Raw genomic sequence first — 20,221 nt, 5'->3', positions numbered from 1 at the left:
CTTCATTGGATTGAATCTTCTGGTCAGTGGCAATGTTTTTTTTTAATAAACATTTTATTGAGGTGTTTCTTTGGCATTTTAACAGCAACAAAATCAACTATATACATAACAAGGAAAATATAAACATAGTGCAAATTCCACCTCCCTCTCTCACAGGTCTTGCCGTTACTTACCCCCCTAATTTACGCTAACCTAACCCCCCCCCCCCCCCCCCCTCCTTCTGCTGACGATTAGTTCTCTGCGAGGAAGTCGATGAATGGCTGCCACCTCCGAGCGAACCCCAGCAGAGACCCTCTCATGGCGAACTTAATTTTCTGCAGGCAGAGGAAGCCAGCCATGTCCGAAGCCAGGTCTCCGATTTCGGGGGCTTTGAATCCTTCCATGCCAACAATATAAGCCTCCGGGCTACCAGGGAAGCAAAGGCCAGAACATCTGCCTCTCTCTCTTCCTGGGTCCTGCGATACCCCAAAAATCGCCACCTCCGGACTCATTGCCACCAACATATGTAATACTGTGGACATGGCATCAGCAAACCCCTGCAAAGATCCCTTCAGTTTTGGACATGCCCAGAACATGTGGACATGGTTTGCTGACCCCCCGCACACTTCGCACACCTGTCCTCCACCCCAAAGAATCTGCTCATCTGGGCCATTGTCATGTGAGCCCGGTGAACAACCTTATGTTGGATCAGGCTGAGCCTGGCACATGTTGCGGTAGCATTGACCCTTCCTAACGCGTCTGCCCAGAGGCCCTCCTCTATCTCGCCTCCCAGCTCCTTCCACTTTCGCTGTCAGTGGCAATGTTGTGCACTTTGCCGCCCCCTCAAATATTTTCCTGATCCTACTGTGCATTTCTTCCGGGATTTTCTGGTCGTGGCTGTTAGAGAAATGGGCAGTGCACCTTCTTAAAGGGAACTAGAATTGAAGTAGCGTTGAGGGAAGAGAGGACACACCACTTTACGGCATTAGTTGTCATATTTAGATGAGTTTAAAGGTCCTGTTTTTTGACTGTGAGTTTATGAATGGATGAGTGCATGGTGAGTGGGTAAGGTGGGTAGATGGCTGAGGTGGGTATAAGTGGGTCGGTAAATGGGTGTGTGGATAAAAGCAAATTACTGTGGATGATGGAATCTGAAACAAAACAGAAAATACTGGACAATTGCTGCAGGTCTGACAGCATCTGTGGGGAGAGAAGGGAGCTAACGTTTAGAGTCTGGATGATTGTTTATCAAAATTGGAGAGAACTGGGGGCAGCACAGTCGTGCAGTCGGTTAGCCCTGCTGCCTCATGGCGCCACGGTCCCAGCTCTGGGTCTCTGTCCGTGTGGAGTTTGCACAATCTTTCCGTGTTTGCGTGGGTTTCGCCCCCACAACCCAAAAATGTGCAGGGTAGGTGGATTGCACATGTTAAATTGCCCTTTAATTTGAAAAAATGAATTGGGTACACTAAATTAAGAATACTGTTCTGGGGGGTAGGTGGGGTGGAGCAGAATAGAGGGCCAGTGATAGTTGGAGATTGACATTGACGTTTTGGATAGAAAGACAAAAGGAATGTAAATGAGGGTGATTAAGGTTAAGAAGGGTGCTGATAGTGGTCCATAAAAAGATTAAAATGTGTTAATGGCAGAACAAAAGTGAGCAATGTGTCAAAGGGCAACTCGGAACAGAACAGATGCCCGAGAGGAATTTCTTCAGCCAGAAGGTGGTGAATCTGTGGAACTCTTTGCCTCTGAAGGCTGTGGAGGCCAAATCACTGAGTGTCTTTAAGATAGAGACGAAATGAAATTTAATGAAAATCGCTTATTGTCACAAGTAGGCTTCAAATGAAGTTACTGTGAAAAGCCCGTAGTCGCCACATTCCGGCACCTATTCGGGGAGGCTGGTACGGGAATTGAATCCGCGTTGCTGGCCTGCCTAGGTCTGCTTTAAAAGCCAGCTGTTTAGCCCTGTGCTAACCCAGCCCCTGAGATAGATAGGTTCTTGATTAATAAGGGGATCAGGGGTTATGGGGAGAAGACGGGAGAATGGGGATGAGAAAAATATCAGCCATGATTGAATGGCAGAGCAGAGTTAATGGTCCGAGTGGCCTAATTCTGCTTCTATGTCTTTTGGCCCCAAATTGGATGGGGTGGGATGGCCACAGTGAGGGGAAAACGGCTCAGTTGAAGAAATTAAAATATATTGACAAATAAACTTGTGGTGAAGGTGGAGGAGGAAGTTTACAGTCTGAAGTTGTTGAACTAAGTATTAAGTCCGGAAGGCTGTAATGTGCCTAATCAGAAGATGAGGTGTTGTTCCTCCATTTTACACTGGGCTTCACTAATGGAAAATTATTGCAGGCCAAGTATGAACATGTAGACTTGAGAGCAAGACGGTGAGTTGAAATAGCAAGCGACAGGAAGGTCTGAGCCCCGCTTGTGGATGGACCAAAGGTGTTCTGCAAAGTAGTCACCCAGTCTGCGTTTAGTTTCTCCAATATAGAGCAGACCGCATTGGGAGCAGTAAATGCAATGGATCAGATTGAAGGAGGTGCATGTGAAGCGCTGCCTCACTTAAAAATAGTATTTAGGCCCTGGATTGGTGAGCAGGGAGGAGGTAAAGAGGCAAGTGTTACACCTTCTGTGATTACTTGGGAAGGTGCCGTGGGAAGAGGATAAGGTTTTATAGGTGATGGAGGAGTGGAAAGGGTATCCCGGAGGGAGCAGTCCCTGTGAAATGCTGACTGGGAGTGAGGGGAAGATGTGTTTGGTGGTGGCATCACATTAGAGTTAATAGAACTGGCGGACGATGATTCTTTGAATGTGGAGGCTGGTGGGTGAAATGTGAAGACCAGGGAGACCCTATTCTGGGAAGGAGGGGAAGGGGTGAGAGCAGAGGTGCGGGAGATGGGTTGGACACAGTTGAGAGCCCAGTCGGCCATAGTGGGTGGGAAACAACGATTAAGGAAGAAAGAAGACAGGTCAGCAGCACCATTTTGGAGAATGGCATAATCGGAACAGATGTGACAGAGGAACTGGGAAAATGGGATGGAGTCCTTAAAGAGTGTGGGTTGTGAAGAGCTGTAGTCAAGATAGCTGTGAGAGTCAGTGGGTTTTTAATGGTTACTAGTGGACATTCTATCCCCAGAAATTTAAATAGAAAGGTCAAGGAAGGAAAGTGAAATGTCAGAGATGGATCATATGAAGGTGATAGAGGGGTGGAAATTTGAAGCAAAATTAATACATTTTTGCAGATTGTCATGTGAGAGTACCTTTAAGAAATGGGTGTTTATAAATGGGTGTGTATATAAATATCTGTAGTGAGAGTACCTTTAAGAAATTGATGTTTACTACTGCAGTGATGTCAGAGAGTGGGTGGAGCTGGGCTGTCTGTCAGCTTTTTACTTTTGTTTTAGGCTGTTTGCTGCAGGGTGTGTTTTAGTTTTGTTTTCAGTGTTGGAGCTGAAGCCAGATAGAGTAGGTGTACTGTTGATCTTTCTGCCATGAAAAGACTATCTCTTGATCATTTGGTGGAATTCAGAATTATAAATGTTTTCAATAGTGAATGTAAACCTGATGTGCTTCTGTTAAAAGGTGTTTCTTCTGTCTTCTGGATGTTAAAAGGAAAGCTTAATGGATTAGCACGGTAGCATTGTGGATAGCACAATCGCTTAACAGCTCCAGGGTCCCAAGTTCGATTCTGGCTAGGGTCACTGTCTGTGCGGAGTCTGCACATCCTCCCCGTGTGTGCGTGGGTTTCCTCCAGGTGCTCCGGTTTCCTCTCGCAGTCCAAAGATGTGCAGGTTAGGTGGATTGGCCATGATAAATTGTCCTTAGTGTCCAAAATTTCCCTTAGTGTTGGGTGGGGTTACGGAGGGATAGGGTGGAGGTGTTAACCTTGGGTAGGGTGCTCTTTCCAGAAGCCGGTGCAGACTCGATGGGCTGAATGGCCTCCTTCTGCACTGTAAATTGTATGATTACTTAGTGTTGTAGTCTTTGGGGGTTGTATTTGAATTAATGGCTGCTAAGATGTTCACTGTATGTTTTAAAAAGGTTAACATGAGTTCATAGAATAAACATTGTTTAGCTTTAAAAAATACTTTTCCATTTCTGCTGTACCACACCTGTAGAGTGGGCCGTGTGCTCCCATACCACAACCTATTAAAAGTTGTAGGTCAGGTGAACTCCACGATACACTTTGGGGTTCTCTAAACCCTGGCCCAAAACAAGGTCCAGACAGGACCATGAAGTGGCATTGAAACAGTTGTCGATGTGCCGATAAAAAGAGTTGTGGGATGGGGCTGGAGTAGGATTGAAACATTTACATTCCTTTTGTCTTGCTGTCCACAACATCTTTGTCATTTCCACCTATCGCTGGCCCTCTATCCAGCCCAACTGATCCACACCCCTCCACAACAATATCAATCTAACCCTATTCCCAGTTCTCTCCAGCTTTGACGAAGAATTAACTAGACTTGAAATGGTAGCCCGCTTCTTTCCCCACAGATGCTGTCAGATCTTCTGAGATTGCCCAGTATTTTCTGTTTATAGAACATAGAACAGTACAGCACAGAACAGGCCCTTCGGCCCTCAATGTTGTGCCGAGCCATGATCACCCTACTCAAATCCACGTATCCACCCTATACCCGTAACCCAACAACCCCCCCTTAACCTTACTTTTATTAGGACACTACGGGCAATTTAGCATGGCCAATCCACCTAACCCGCACATCTTTGGACTGTGGGAGGAAACCGGAGCACCCGGAGGAAACCCACGCACACAGGGGGAGGACGTGCAGACTCCACACAGACAGTGACCCAGCCGGGAATCGAACCTGGGACCCTGAAGCTGTGAAGCATTTATGCTAACCACCATGCTACCCTGCTGCCCCTAAGGTTTAAGTTTATGTTGCGGGTGTGTTGATATGTGGGTGAGGTAAGTAGTCGGGGTCAGTTAGGAGGGATCAGTTGGATGGTCGGGGATATAGTTGGGCCTTGTTGATGAAGGGGTGGGGATTTGCTCAGGGAAACTCTGGTCGGGCTGTTGGAGGTAGTTAGGTCTGGTCTGGTGGGGAGTGATCAATTGAATTATCGGAGGGTGTGGATCCGTTGTGAAGTTACCAAGGTGTTAGACAAAGTGTTAAACTTTCTAATATTTCCTTGGTACCTTTCAAGGCAAGTTGTGCAAATCATTCCACATCTCCCATTCAACCTCAGATTTGGAGACTGACACAGAGGGTCCTGGGCAACAGTTTAAACTTTCCGGCAATTCCTATGCAGGTCCACATGTCAGGATTTCCGCGGCATTATGATGTGTGTCTTCCGTTAAATTGGACACTGGAAAATTTGTGCCATTGTTGAAGATGCTGCTTTTGGATGAGATGTTAAATGGAGACCATGGGCGGGATTCTCCGTTTTACCGGCGCCCGGGGGCTGCCCCACAATGGGAAACCCCATTGACCAGCTGGCGTAACAGAGAATCCCGCCGGAGGGTCGGGCAGAAATTTGGCGTGGCGAGGTGGAGAATGTGTCTGCCCCATCACATGGACAGAAAATATTCCATCGTACATCCAACATTTATTCCTCAACTAAAAACAGATGGGCCGGGATTCTCCGGTCTGAATTTGCCACGCTTTCGTTGCCAGCGAGAACGGAGAATTTGGCGCTCAGCCTAAATTCCATTAACTGTAGCAGGAACGGAAAATCCTACCGGATGGAATGGACAGAGAATCCCGCTCATAGTCTTATTATCTCATTGCTGAGATTGAGCTCTGTGCAAATTGACTGCCATGTGTTTTTTTTTAATAAACGTTTTATTGAGGTATTTTTTGGTATTATAAGAACAAAACAACAAACAATGTACATGAAACTATAAACATAGTGCAAAAGCCGTCTCCCTCCTTTACAGGTCCCACCTTTATTAACCCCCTACTCTAGGCTAAACTAAACCCTCCCCCTTCTGCTGACGATTAATTTTCCACGAAGAAGTCGACGAACGGTTGCCACCTCCGGGTGAACCCTAACAGTGACCCTCTCAAGGCGAACTTGATTTTCTCCAAACAGAGAAAGCTAGCCATGTCCGATAGCCAGGTCTCTGACTTTGGGGGCTTTGAGTCCCTCGACAAGGGGGTTCAGACCTATACAGTCTACTGTAGAAATCACTAAATGCCTTATTCACCCCTGCTGAATCTCCAACCAGGTTCCCATTTCCGTCATTTACTTTCCCTATCTCCCTGGCTGCCTCCCTCTTTCTAAGCTGTTGAGCAAGTATTCTGCTGGCCTTCTCTCCATACTCATAGATCGCCCCCCCCCTCGCCTTTCTCAGCTGCTCCACCGCCCTCCCTGTGGTTAACAAGCCGAACTCTGCCTGCAGTCTCTGCCATTCCCTTAAAAGCCCTACCTCTGGGCTCTCAGCATACCTCCTATCGATCTGTAGTATCTCCTTTACCAGTGGGCCCGTCTCTGCCCTGTCCACTTTCTCCCTATGGGCCCTTATCGAGATCAGCTCCCCTCTGACCACCGCCTTCAGTGCTTCCCAGACCATCGCTGCTGAAATTTCCCCTGTGTCGTTGACCTGCAGGTGTGAATTGCGCTTTCACGTATCTAATCGTCAGTCCAGAAGTAAAACACTCGAACACGTCAGTAACGAATATTCGTTTATTTACGGCCGGGACAAATCTCTAAGCAGTCGGGTAACCACCTTCGAGAAGTGCCAAAATCCCAGAATAAGGATGGTATCTTTATACATCTTACAGCTTAGGGGTGGTCCCTTTAAATTCCTAGATACACCTATGATTTGGCAAGGATCCAGAACATGTACATATATGGAATTATTCTTCGAGGTCGGGAGGTTATTTTTGACATAATCATTAGCACAAGTCACTATTAATATTAATACAAAGGTTTTTGTATCCCATGGCCATCTGGCTTATCTCATTCCAAGGCCCTTCCAATAAACATTTCAATGTTTATTTGTTCCAACTGGTCAAACGAGCTCAATTATGTTATCTCTGCAATAAAGTAACGGTTACCATTCATTCCATTCTTTGCCTTTTTGACCTCTCTGCTTTTACAGATACGGTCAGAACATTAATTAGTACCAATGCCACACTCCCTATATTCCATCCCATAACCTTCTGACATCTTTGCTTTTACAGATACGGTCAGACACACTCCCTTTATTTCATCCCTTGACCTGTTGACATCTCTTTCACAGAGCTTTTCAGAACTGTTATATTAACCCTATCAGCGAAGTTCCAAATGAAATCCACTTCTACATTCCCCCCTTTGATCATTCCTTGATCACATAACACTCAGGATACTTTAGATGGAAATGAGAGCGAGGCGGAGGTACTCCTCCTCTACTAGGCTCCGGCAGGATGCCACTTCCTCATATAGGTCAGGGGTAGGTGGAACCAGTGTTTCTTTTTCGTCTAGGGCGGATCTCTGAAGCATCTGTGGTAATGCAGCAGCACCCAAACGGTTGCATAGGCATTTCACACCAGTAGCTATGATACAGAGCAACAAACAGATGGTAACGAAGATAATGAGCCCATGGAATAGGTAAGTGGCCCAAGAATTGGACCACATCCAGCTCCACCAGTCAGCCTGACCGGCGAGTCGCAAGCGCTGTACTCCATCTCTGATATGGGTTACCAGACGCGTGATATTCTCTGAACTGTCTGGAATGTAAGTGCAACATTCGGTCCCTATGATAGCACAGGTCCCCCCTTCTTTGGCTAGTAAATAATCCAGGGCCATGCGATTCTGTAGGGCTACCGTTCGTACGGCTACCAACTCTGCACTGAGTTCACTAAATCCCTCCGCGGTGTCATTTGCAACCTGTTCCAATAGGTCGCGGAGGAGCGCGTACTTCTTGAGGGACCAGATGGCGCCTATTTGGGGCCATAAGAGGGAAGTCATCACCTCCCACGGTGGTACTGACCTCTGGGCTCGAAAGTGGGGATGATGTTCGAGCTGGGCATAGTGTGTAGTACCCGGAACAACGAAACCCAAGTAGCACGACCCTGCCCAGTCAGTGGGGAGCCAGGGGTAAGCCTTATGGCCACAAATGAAGTAGGTGCCATTATAGGAGGTGAGGCTAGTTACCATCGAGGAGGTCCATATTTGGGTCCAATCAGGGCCCCCTGTGTGGTTGATAATGTTATTGATGATGGCGTGGCCTTTCCAGTCAGTAAGACCAAAAGTGTACTTACATGAACTGGTTCCTAACACATATGTTCCAGGAGTTCGTACTTCCCGGAGTAAGCAGACCGTTCCGGTCTGGGGGTTCTGGATATTGAAGAACGGGGGTGTGCGATCTGCTGAGTAAGATGGCTGTCGCCAACCAAAGAAATCCCGCAAAGGGTAGCCGGCACTCAGCCATTCTTGGGCTGCTTCCCTGTGGTTTACAGAGGAGGACCTGGAGGCCCTGGTTGGTAAGGCAGAGTGACTAGTTACTGTCCTGTTCTGGAATATAACCCATTCAGCCGTCTGTTCGATCGAGAAAGGAACAGATATCAAGGGAACGCCTCCATGGGCATGGGTCGGGACCTGTGTACATACCCAGCAAGAGGAGACACCCACTTTCTTAGCATAGACATAGGACATAAACAGAAAAGAATTTGCCGTTACATGGTGCGTTGCCCGCTTCCTTCTGGAAGGCGAGTAGGGGTGAGTAGTCCTTGATGGTAAAATTTGTACCCTGTCCTTATCAATGCACCGGTGGTTCCACCGGCATGTGCGGCGATCGTAGATCAGAACCATGTACGTAGTCCGGAATCGGGGCTTCTGGTCGTCGGGATGAACGGTGGTTGGGCAGGTTTTGATAGCCGTGGTGATCCATCGGAGATCTGTCGTTGTTCCACATCGTGGGGTCCCTTCTCGGCACAGGGGTGGACGTCGGCTTCCATACGGGCATCTCCTTCTTCCGGATGCAGCGAGAGAGAGCAGGGTGGCGAGTATTGTGACGGTGAAGAGGGACTTCATCCTGGTACTCGTGTTCCTAGGACTTAAAGGAAAAGTTTAGAACATCATGGATACTTAATTAACTTACAATGGTGCATATGTACCCATGCGTTCCGGCCCTCCACTTTTACTGCAGTGGGGGTAGTGAGTAGAACCTGTAGGGGACCCTCCCATCGAGGTTCCAAACCTTTACGTGTCCAATTTCGAATTAGGACATAATCCCCAGGGTTGATGGAGACGTCATGAGTAATGGATGGGACTTCTTCCTGGGTGGCACGAACTCGGGAGTGTAATCCTTTCAAAATTCTAGTTAGTGTTAATATATAATTAGCCATCTCGGTAGTCATGTAATGGAATTGAACATTCCGTGGAACACTGCTGTCCCAAGGCGTTCGAAAGGGTCTGCCATATAGTATTTCCGCTGGGCTTAGGCGAGTTTTTCCTGCGGGGGTGGCACGTAGCTGGAAGAGTGCTAAAGGCAGGAGTTTGAGCCAAGTGGCCCCAGTGTCTGCTTGTAGTTTAGCGAGTTTAGTCTTTAGAGTCTGATTAGCCCTTTCCACCACTCCAGCGGCTTGTGGTCTGTAGGCACAATGAAACTGTTGCTTTATTCCTAGCAGAGCACAGAATTCCTTATTGATTTGACCTATGAAGTGGGGACCATTGTCAGAGCTCAGCCGGGCTGGAATTCCGAATCGCGGAACAATTTCTTGCATTAACACCTTAACTACTGTCGAGGCCTTGTTATCCGTAGTCGGGTAGGCCTCGATCCATTTGCTAAAAGTGTCCACAATGACTAACACATATTTATAGCATTGACATCTTTCCAACTCAATGTAATCCATTTGCAGGGTCTCAAATGGACCCTCAGGTAAGGGGGTTGTGCCAGGATCACAGGGGACGGCCTTACCGGGGTTGTGCTGTTGACAGATTAGGCACCGACTGCTAATTTGTTGGGCCATTTCTTGCAGTCGTGGGTGCCACCAGCTTTTTAACAATATGTCCCCTGTGGCACGAGCTCCACAGTGAGTTGCAAAGTGTACACATTCGGTCACCCAGGCTGCTAATGCATCGGTCATACATGTTTGTCCTACCGGGGTGACCCACAGCTTATTTTCGATATCATATATACATCCTAAGTTTTTCCACATATTTACAGCAGTTGCAGGAGCGTCCTCCTGCATTTGGGTTATGTCAGCAATGGTTGGCATAGGTTTTTCAGAGGGGGACTTTCCCGAGGGGGTTTTAGTCTGCCTCATCATTCTAGGCACCATTAGTTTGCCAGATTTAGAAATTTCTTTTGCCTTCTCGTCCGCTCTCCTGTTGCCCGTTTCCACCAGTCCTGTGCCTTTTGTATGCGCTGCGCATTTTATCACCGCTATCTTGTCTGGGAGCATAAGGGCCTGCAATAACTGGGTTACTAACTGCTGGTGTGAGATGGGTGTACCAGCGGAGGTTAGAAATCCTCTGTTTTTCCATAATTGCCCGAAATCATGTACTACCCCGAAGGCGTATCGGGAATCTGTATAAATATTAACCTTCCTCCCCTGTGCCAATATGCATGCTCGTATTAACGCAAACAATTCTGCCTGTTGGGCAGAAAAGGGAACTTCAAATGCTGCTGCTTCTACTACGTCACCGTCTTGATCGATGATTGCATAGCCAGATTGTCTATCCCCCCTTTCGCCGACGGAAGAACTTCCATCGGTGAAAAAGGAACAATCTGCACTCGGGATGGGTATATCGGAGAGGTCGTCTCGAACCGAGGAGACTTCCTGCAACAGTTGCAGACAGTCATGAGTTGGGTCGAGCATGTCTGTGGGAGGATGCGTCAAAAAGTCAGCAGGGTTGATAGTGGTGCAGTGGGCAAACTGGACTTTCGGGTTATTAAGGAGAGCAATCTCATATTTGTTCTGACGAGCCATCGTGAGATGCTGAGTCTGTAGCTGTCCCAAAAGGGCCGTAACAGAATGGGAACTATAGACAGTGATATCTTGTTGGAGGGTAATATTAGCAGCCGATTGCAGGCTGTGTGGTTCTGCTAGTGACTGTTTGTGATCAGCGGGCACTAGGACCCTGCGGAGCCATGCAGTGTCAATTTCAACGCAGCAGTTTCGAAACTGCCCAGCACAAATCCTTTATCTGTTTATTCTGAGACCAATGTAGTTCTGAACATACTGAGTTACTCATAATACTGATCACATTCCAGGGGCGGTGGCGGAGGTGGCTGTGGGGGCTGTGGAGGCTTCTGACGTCCCCCGCAATTGAACAGATGTTCCTCATCCCCATCGTCCCCTCCTCCCAACCTTGCTTCGCATTGCTGACCGGCGCCAGGTTTCTTATATTGTTTACATTCCCTTTTTAAGACCTCTACTGTTTTAGCAATTCCCCCTTCAGTGAGGCCAATACCCAATTTTGAGGCATTTGCCTGCCAGCTAGCCAGTATAGATGCATCTTTCATTAACTGACAGTATTCCCTCCACAAGGCAATTAATTTCTTTGCGGTGGGTTCTTGATAATACAGAAAAATGTGTCATTTGAAACATGAAAGTCTGGCAATATCTGGTTTGAGAGGGTACAGGGAAAGATCCCACAAAAGGTTAATAGCAGCTGCAAAGAGCAGGGTTATAAAATGCAGATTCTTGCTCACAATCAGGCCTCAGCAGACACACAGGCTTCATGTGGTAAGCTAAAACAATGGCTCACACCTTCATGGAATGTAACTATCTCAGAAAGCATCTGAAAAAGCATGGATGAGAGTTTCAATTGCATTAAGTGACGAATGTTTAAAACAGGCAAGTCTTTCAAGTCACAACCAAGTTAAATTTTAGCATACAGCTAAGAGCAAAGTTTCACACCTTAATTGAAATAAACTCTCTTAGTAAACAGCTGGAAAGAATGGAAGATGCTCAGTCGAATTTAGTGTCAATTTAAGGGGTAAAATTCTACAAACATCAAGTTAATTAAAAGAAAATTGGAGATGACCTGGCTACGAGAAACAACATTTAAGTCAAAATCAAAGGCAAAGTTATGAACTGGGGACAATTGGAAAATTAAACGATTTGAAATCACAGAAATAAAAGTTAACTATTGAAACAAAAGCATTTTTGAAATCAAATCTGAGAGGAGACGATATGCCTGAAATGAATAACGAGTTGTAGTAAGATGTTTACATCAAAGATACTTTTAAACTATCAAAGTGAAACAAGCCCATATACAATACAGTCGTTAAAACTTAATAACTCTTCGAAAGAGAATATAAACCCAGGGAGCAGAAGCACCAGCACTCTGCAACAGGAGAGAGAGAGAGAGAGAGAGAGAGAGAGAGAGACACAGCCTGCTGGAGAAAGACAAGGAAAGCAGCCGAGTTTAAACAGCTAATTCAACTCAAGAAGACCAGATTTTAAGTGGTTATTAGCTTACTTTACTTCCTTAATAACACAGGACCCAGGACACCAATGCTATTAAGGGGTAAGTAGGTAAAATTCTTCAGTGAAGGTATGGGTTACACCGGGGGATAGGCTCCGAGAACCCCGCCCGTAACTTCCAGAGAACGCTGCCTGGAATCACGGCGGCAGTCCCGTCCGGAGCCCACAGCCCGCTAACCGTCCCCTAGCAATCCTGAGAACCCCGCCCGTAACTCCAGCGAACGCTGCCTGGAATCACAGCGGCTCCTCAGGCTGCCTCTAGCAGTCCTGGCAACCCCGCCCGTAACTCCAGCGAACGCTGCCTGGAATCACGGCGGCAGTCCCAGGCTGCCCACAGCCCGTTTACCGTCCCCTAGCAATCCTGAGAACCCCGCCCGTAACTCCAGCGAACGCTGCCTGGAATCACGGCGGCTCCTCAGGCTACCCCCCAGCAGTCCTGGCAACCCCGCCCGTAACTCCAGCGAACGCTGCCTGGAATCACGGCGGCAGTCCCAAGCTGCCCCTAGAGACGATAACCACAGGGTTCACTCACTTACCCTCTTTAAAACGGGTTCGCTGGACTGACCTGGATCTCGCAGAGGCTTCTCGACAAACCAACGGCAAGGCTGAGCAACGATCAAACTAGTAGTAGGCGAATACCAAGGTGGAAAAGAAATTTTTACTCACGTTGGGGGCCAAATTCGTCCTCTACTTTGAACGAGCTCAGTCGATTACGCCGGTTAGTTGCGCAGACCCCTCTGGAGATCCCCGTACGGGCCACCAAATGTGAATTGCGCTTTCACGTATCTAATCGTCAGTCCAGAAGTAAAACACTCGAACACGTCAGTAACGAATATTCGTTTATTTACGGCCGGGACAAATCTCTAAGCAGTCGGGTAACCACCTTCGAGAAGTGCCAAAATCCCAGAATAAGGATGGTATCTTTATACATCTTACAGCTTAGGGGTGGTCCCTTTAAATTCCTAGATACACCTATGATTTGGCAAGGATCCAGAACATGTACATATATGGAATTATTCTTCGAGGTCGGGAGGTTATTTTTGACATAATCATTAGCACAAGTCACTATTAATATTAATACAAAGGTTTTTGTATCCCATGGCCATCTGGCTTATCTCATTCCAAGGCCCTTCCAATAAACATTTCAATGTTTATTTGTTCCAACTGGTCAAACGAGCTCAATTATGTTATCTCTGCAATAAAGTAACGGTTACCATTCATTCCATTCTTTGCCTTTTTGACCTCTCTGCTTTTACAGATACGGTCAGAACATTAATTAGTACCAATGCCACACTCCCTATATTCCATCCCATAACCTTCTGACATCTTTGCTTTTACAGATACGGTCAGACACACTCCCTTTATTTCATCCCGTGACCTGTTGACATCTCTTTCACAGAGCTTTTCAGAACTGTTATATTAACCCTATCAGCGAAGTTCCAAATGAAATCCACTTCTACACAGGTAGTTCTGAATACATTTCTTCAACCGCTCGCACACCCCTTCGTCAGCCATAAGTCCCACGTCTCACCTCCAGTGCGGGCGCTGGCTACTGGTCCCAAATCAATACAGAAGGCATTACAAACAGCTTCCACAAAACAAAACACTTTTTAAAAAAAATAAAAAGAACAAAGATACAAAAATTAAAAAAAACATGAACATTGCAGCAAAGTTCATAAGTTCTCAGTCCACCACCAGTCCTTTCCTTTTCACGAAGTCCAGCGCGTCCTCAGTGCTGTTCCTCGTACGTGACCCAGAGACAGGCCGGATACAACAGTCTGAACCTCCTTTTTCTGAAAAAGGATTGACCTAATCTGGTTGAAGCCTGCTTTTCTCCTGGCCAACTCCACACTCGGGTCTTGGTAGACCCGCAGGATACTATTGTCCCATTTACAGCTCCACATCTGTTTGGCTCACTGTAGAATGCATTCCTTATCCAAGTACCTGTGGAATCTCACCACCATTGCTCTCAGGGGGGCTCCCGTTCGCGGCTTCCTCGCGAGTGCTCTGCAAGTCCTGTCCACCTCCAAGGGTCGGGAGAATATCCCATCCCCCCAGCAGCTTCTCAAACATATCTGCGATGTATGTCCCAGCATCCGCTCCTTCGGACCCCTCCGGGAGCCCAATGATTCTCAAGTTCTGCCGACGGGACCTATTCTCTAGGTCCTCCACCTTCTCCAGGAGCCTCTTCTGCTGGTCTCTCAGCATCACAACCTCCAGCTCCACGCAGTTTGATGCTCCTCCTGCTCAGCCAGCGCCTTCTACACCTTCTGGATCGCCCGATCTTGGCCGTCCAATCTAAGCTCCAGTCGCTCAATCGACTCTTATCGGGTCCAAGCAGTCCCGTTTCTGCTTAGCAAAGCCTTCCTGATTAACTTGCATCAGCTCCGTTGACCGCTGCGTTGACAAACCAGAGGTCCGGTCCTCCGCCATGCCGTCTCCCGCTGCAGCTTCAGCCCAAGCCTTTTCTGACTTTCTGTTTCTGCCTTCACGAGCACTTCTAGTCCTCTCCATGCACTGATGTGAGAATTCAGTACACAATTGCCTCTGTCTTCAGTTTTACAGTTCAAGTCCGATAGAAAATCGGGGGAAAAGGTCCAAAAGTCCGACCAGAGCGGGAGCCACCAAATGTGCGACTTAATCCTTCATAGCCGCCACCGGAAGTCGTGACTGCCATGTGTTTTGACAATACAGCTGTAATTACACTTCCATAATACTTCATCAGCTTTGAAGCACTTTTGGGTGAAAGGTGTAATTAAAAAGGAAGACACACAAGCAGATTCTTTCCTCATTCTAATTGCATATCGACATAGAATTTACAGTACAGAAGGAGGCCATTTGGCCCATTGAGTTTGCACCGGCTCTTGGAAAGAGCACCCTACCCAGGCCCCAAATCTCCACCTCATCCCCATAACCCAGTAACCTCACCCAACACTAAACAATTTTGGACACTAAGGGCAATTTAGTATGGCAATCCACCTAACCTGCACATCTTTGGACTGTGGGAGGAAACCGGAGCACACGGAGAAAACCCACGAACACACGGGAGAACGTGCAGACTCCACACAGACAGTGACCCAAGCTGGGAATAGAACCTGGGACCCTGGAGCTGTGAAGCAATTGTGCTAACCACTATGCTACAGTGCTGCCCCAAATGCATATGAGTGTTCTTTCAGGAGCAATAACAGTGAAACTGCTATGATTTGTCCACTGTTGCTGCCAGCACCTCTGAGAGTCTGCTCGTTTGTGGAATAATGTGGAAGTGGAGAAGTTGCTGTCAATTATTCTGTGCTGCTCCATTGTGTGTTCTGCTGAGATCTTCATAGAGTGCAGTGTCTGAGCAGTAAATTAATTGACAAAAACTTTTACATTTGCTGTAAAAAGCCTAGAAAAGGTTGCACCTTGTTGAAGGACAAGCACAGTGGTTAGCACTGATATCTCAGTGCCAGGGACCCGGGTTCACTTCCAACCTTGGGTGACTGTGCAATTTGCACTTTCTCCCCATGTCTGCGTGGGTTTCCTCCGGTTTCCTCCCACTGTCCAAAGATGTGCAGGGTAGGTGGATTGGCCATGCCAGTAAGGTAAGGTGGGGTTACGGGGATAGGATGGGGGGTGCGCCAAGGTTGAATGCTGTTTCAGAGGGTCGGTGCAGACTCGATAGGCTGAATGGCCTCCTTCTGCACTGTAAGGATTCTATGATTCTATGGAATGAGATGCAACTGGGTTGTTAATGACATACTAAGTTCATAACTATAGCTAAAATTACAGCTCACTGGCCCTAAAAGCTCTTTTGTATTTGTGGAGTGTGAAATTTCTCCATTATGATAAATTTCACATTTATAAATATTTTTCAGTTTGTGATATCTTATCTTTTATCTTAATATAATCGCAATCATTCATATTGCAATCTGAAAATTTAAATTGAGTGAAGGACAATCAGCGCTTTTAACTCATGAACTAATGTCAGTACATGAGTGCACTTACCCCATTTGCTGACATCACTGCTGACTTGTTGCCAGATTTCAGCTTCTCTTGGGAAGGGGAAAATCTGTGTCAAAATTCAACTCTATGAGTAACTGACAATCTTAGTGAGCGATGTATTAAACTGCAAGTTTATGCTTCATATTCTATAAATAACTAATTCTGTTTTGCTTTTAAAGATTCCTGAAAATTGGGTAAATCCATCTGGAAAATATCATGTGGGTCTCAAAAATATGCATGAACTTTATCCCAAAGTACTGAAAGAAAGGATTCAGGTAAGGCTGTGCTGTATTTTGTTTTTTAAAAATGCTTTAAATTCATAGAGTCAATGGTTAATGTTGGGGAGTCGGTGGTGTAGTGGTATTGTCACTGGACTAGTAATCCAGCGACCCAGGGCAATGTTCTGGGGACTGGGGTTCAAATCCCACCAGGGCATAATTTGAATTTAATAAAAATCATGGAATTGAAAGGTGACCATGAAACCATTGTCGATTGTCCCTTAAATGGTTTGACAAGCTGCTCAGTTGAATGGCAATTGGGGATGGAATGCCTAAAAAAATAATAAAATGTCTGGCTTTACTGTTTCATTGTTTCAATATTCAAAAAGAACATATTGTGACTTTGCTTCACAGAAAGAAAAGCGGGAAAAGCTCTGGGATCCGTTTCATCGTGCTTCTTTGGCAGAAGCTTGCAGAAATCTAGATGAGTTTGACAGCACTCATACAATTTTGTCACAAGTTAGTATTTTGAATGAGCAAATTTATAACGCAGCGTCGGCACAGTAAGTATCTATTAAATCAGAGCTCTCATGGCTACTAGAGTGAAACTGGTAATTAATCATTAAATGGATATTCAAATTTACACTGTCTCCTCTATTAATTGCAACATCTTCTTCTGTTATTAACTATTTTTCCCATGGGAAAGTAACTGAAAGTGAACATTTCTACTGCCTATATTGAGTTACTTTATTGCAGTAGATCAGAGTTGAATTATTAAGAGCAACTTGCTCAGAAATTCTTAAAGATCATTATAATTGAATTTTTTAATTGAATTTCTAAATATTTATACTTCAAAATTCCACAATGAGAAGCCAGTTACATTTGGAGTGAAGCATCCAATGAATCCACTTTATGGAATCTTATTAAAAACATATAAGAAGTATAATTCACCAACGGAACTTTGGTCTTGCTGTCTAATTAGATGTATATATCTAATTTATGTTTAACTCTGAATTTGTTGTAATTCTAGCCTAGCTTGTAAGGTTCTCAGGAAACTGAATGTTGAGCAGGCCCATCATGTAGACAAGCATGCTGTATATTTTGTAAAGCTACGGCATTGTGCAGGCTCGTTTACCTCAACTAAAGACTCTGGGCGTAATTTTTCCAATATGACATGCGTAAAACTCGGTGCACTTAGCGGCGCAGTTCCGATCGCAGTCTTACCCCACTTAGAGCAACTATTGCACCCCGTGAAACACACCGCGCCTGACTCGTCGGGCATCTGATTCGCCCGACCTGGGGCTCAGTTGAATACTGTAATCGAGACAGAGCTGTATTTAAACAGTTCCTCAGCACTCAGTCCCAGGCAAGCTACGAGAATGGCCGCAAGGAGAGCCGCCCAAGGATTTTCAGAGGGTAAACTAAACAGGCTTTTCGGAGCGGTGGAGGTGAGGCGGTCCACCGTCTACCCGAGTGTTGGGGGTCCAATGCTGGCAGAAGATGAACAGTCTCATCCATTCTAAGAGGTGGACAGAAGCCTGTTAAACATCTCTCTCAAAAAGGCTGGAACATCTTCATTCTCTGATATCTCAGCTGGAGTGAACAGGTTTGGACACTCTATTAGGCCCGTGAAGGTTTAACTCCTGATTTAATGCTGAAAGCAGATTTTTCCAGCTAGGCCTGTGCAGGTTAAACCTCTGTGAGAAAGGCATGGAAATGCCCAGGCTGATATCTCAGGGTCCTGAAGTCCAGGCCCTTTTCTCTCTCTCTATACCACAGCTAGAAACCCTGCACAAAGATCAGACAGGGAGAGTGAAAGGCAGAGTGACGGTGAATCTGCTGTAAACTCTCAGGTTGAGAATTCTAACAGTGAATTCTAATACTATCTCAGTGAGACTGAGAGTCAATCTGGTGGAGACCTGTACAAGTCAAGGTGACTCTCCAGAGGAAATCCTGCAGCCCGGGAGGTCTAATTGAAGGCAAATTTCACAAGATTCTAACCAATGGATGTATTTTCAAAACCTCGCATTCTGAGAAGATCACCACCTACAAAGACCATTAGGCAGCGAAGAGTCTCATCCCTCGTCCAGTTTAATCCCTGTCATCTTCAACCTTTCCTACCCCCCTCCACCTTGTGTCAGTCTCGTGAGTCTGGGTAGAGGGTTTGGGGTATAGTCAGATTAGTAGACCATTGTTCTATTTTTCCATTACATGTTTATCTCTTCTCTTATTATAAATAAACCGTTTGTAAAAACGTTTTACTTACATATCCGGTGCCTGTAAGTCATTCGAGCAGTCTAGCTTCAAAGATCTCAGGAAAATATACAAATTATGGGTTAATTCATTTATATTGGGAGTCTGGGGCCTGTGGGGCTGGAATTGACTGTGCACTAGCCCAAAATGTTGTAACATTGTACATTCCATGGAACCCTTCACGTTGATTAAGGGCAATCCCTGATGCCTAGTTCCTCAAAAGACTACCTGTGCCCTCCCACTGACCCACTGGACCTGTGGCAGCCCGATGATGGCTGTGAAGCCTGCAGCCCAGGCACCTGTTGGTCAAGGTCAAAACGGATGAAGTTAGAGGGCTGGGCATACAGAGCATCCCTGACCACTTGGAAGCACTTGTGGGCTGACGATTGAGAGATCCCATAGAAATTGTCGGATGAACCCTGTAATGAGCCGTTGGCGTAGAAGTTCAGGGCTGCCATGATCTTTTTGGCCACAGAGAGCAGGTGCCATCCGCCTCCAAGTGGTGCCATGTCTGCACGTACATCTCAGAGGTGCCGCATTGTCTCCTTGTTGAGCTGGATTCTTCAGTAGCACATGATGTTCGACAGCTCTAGCGATGACATGCAGATCCTGTAAACCCAAGGTCTCCTACTCTGACGTCTTCTGCCCCCTCCTTGGACTGATCGTTTACCGAGTCTTGAGTCTGACCAGCTGCCCCCTGGTGCAGGTTTCTCCTTGGGTTGGAATTGATATTGTCTGTGAGCTCCACTGGCACAAATACCAAGACAAATCTATAATCTGAGAGGAATGGGAGATAGCTAGATGATCCATCCCACAGCCCTTAATCCCTCCCGACACCTTGTCCTCTTGTCTGTGAAGCTGACAATGCTACACTGTCTCCGGCAGCCAGCGCTACCTCAATTCTTTGCTGCCCATCACACTTGATCGCTTTGCTGGCCGCGGTCACCTCCCTAACCAAATCAGAGTCGTCTACGGTCTCCGGTCTGGTTGCTCCCTCCCTTAATATCAGCAGCAGTGGGGTTCATCATGTGTTGGGGAAATGAATGCCCAATTGAACCTTGAAGGCTGCTGGATCCCCTCAGGACACTGGGTCATCGCAACTGCTAGGCTCGACATTATCCCTCCTGATGTCCTGCACCCAATCTTCATCCCTTGACACTTAAGGTTTCAACCACTCATCTCAACTGTGAAACTGTGGACAGTTGACATTGGTGAAAGTCAAATGATAATGGGCAATTAGTTGGACGTGGAAGACTCTCTGGAATGTTAGAGGCACAAATACTCTGAGGCAGTGATCATCACTGTTCTGCCTTCTCTCTCAGGGTCACATTCAGTCAGTCCCAAAGCTGGCAATCTTCAGCCTTATCAAAGCCTTTCACTCATTCTGGACTGTGAACTGCT

At 46.4% G+C, this 20,221-nt stretch overlaps 1 protein-coding gene across 4 annotated transcripts in view; it reads left to right on the top strand.

The window, feature by feature from the left end:
* The window catches only part of tpp2 (tripeptidyl peptidase 2), a 189,453-nt gene that overhangs the window by 23,077 nt on the left and 146,155 nt on the right, over window positions 1-20,221 (top strand). For all 4 annotated transcript variants that reach the window (XM_038818140.1, XM_038818141.1, XM_038818143.1 and 1 more), the window contains exons 3-4: window positions 16,529-16,624; window positions 16,982-17,086. In XM_038818140.1, the coding sequence (XP_038674068.1) occupies window positions 16,529-16,624; window positions 16,982-17,086 (201 nt within the window). The remainder of the gene's footprint in view (window positions 1-16,528; window positions 16,625-16,981; window positions 17,087-20,221) is intronic.

The sequence above is a fragment of the Scyliorhinus canicula genome, chromosome 14, assembly GCF_902713615.1.
Source record: "Scyliorhinus canicula chromosome 14, sScyCan1.1, whole genome shotgun sequence".
NCBI classification, from domain to species: Eukaryota; Metazoa; Chordata; class Chondrichthyes; order Carcharhiniformes; family Scyliorhinidae; genus Scyliorhinus; species Scyliorhinus canicula.
Note: the sequence above shows the minus strand (reverse complement) of the source record. Positions and strands in the feature narration are given on the sequence as shown.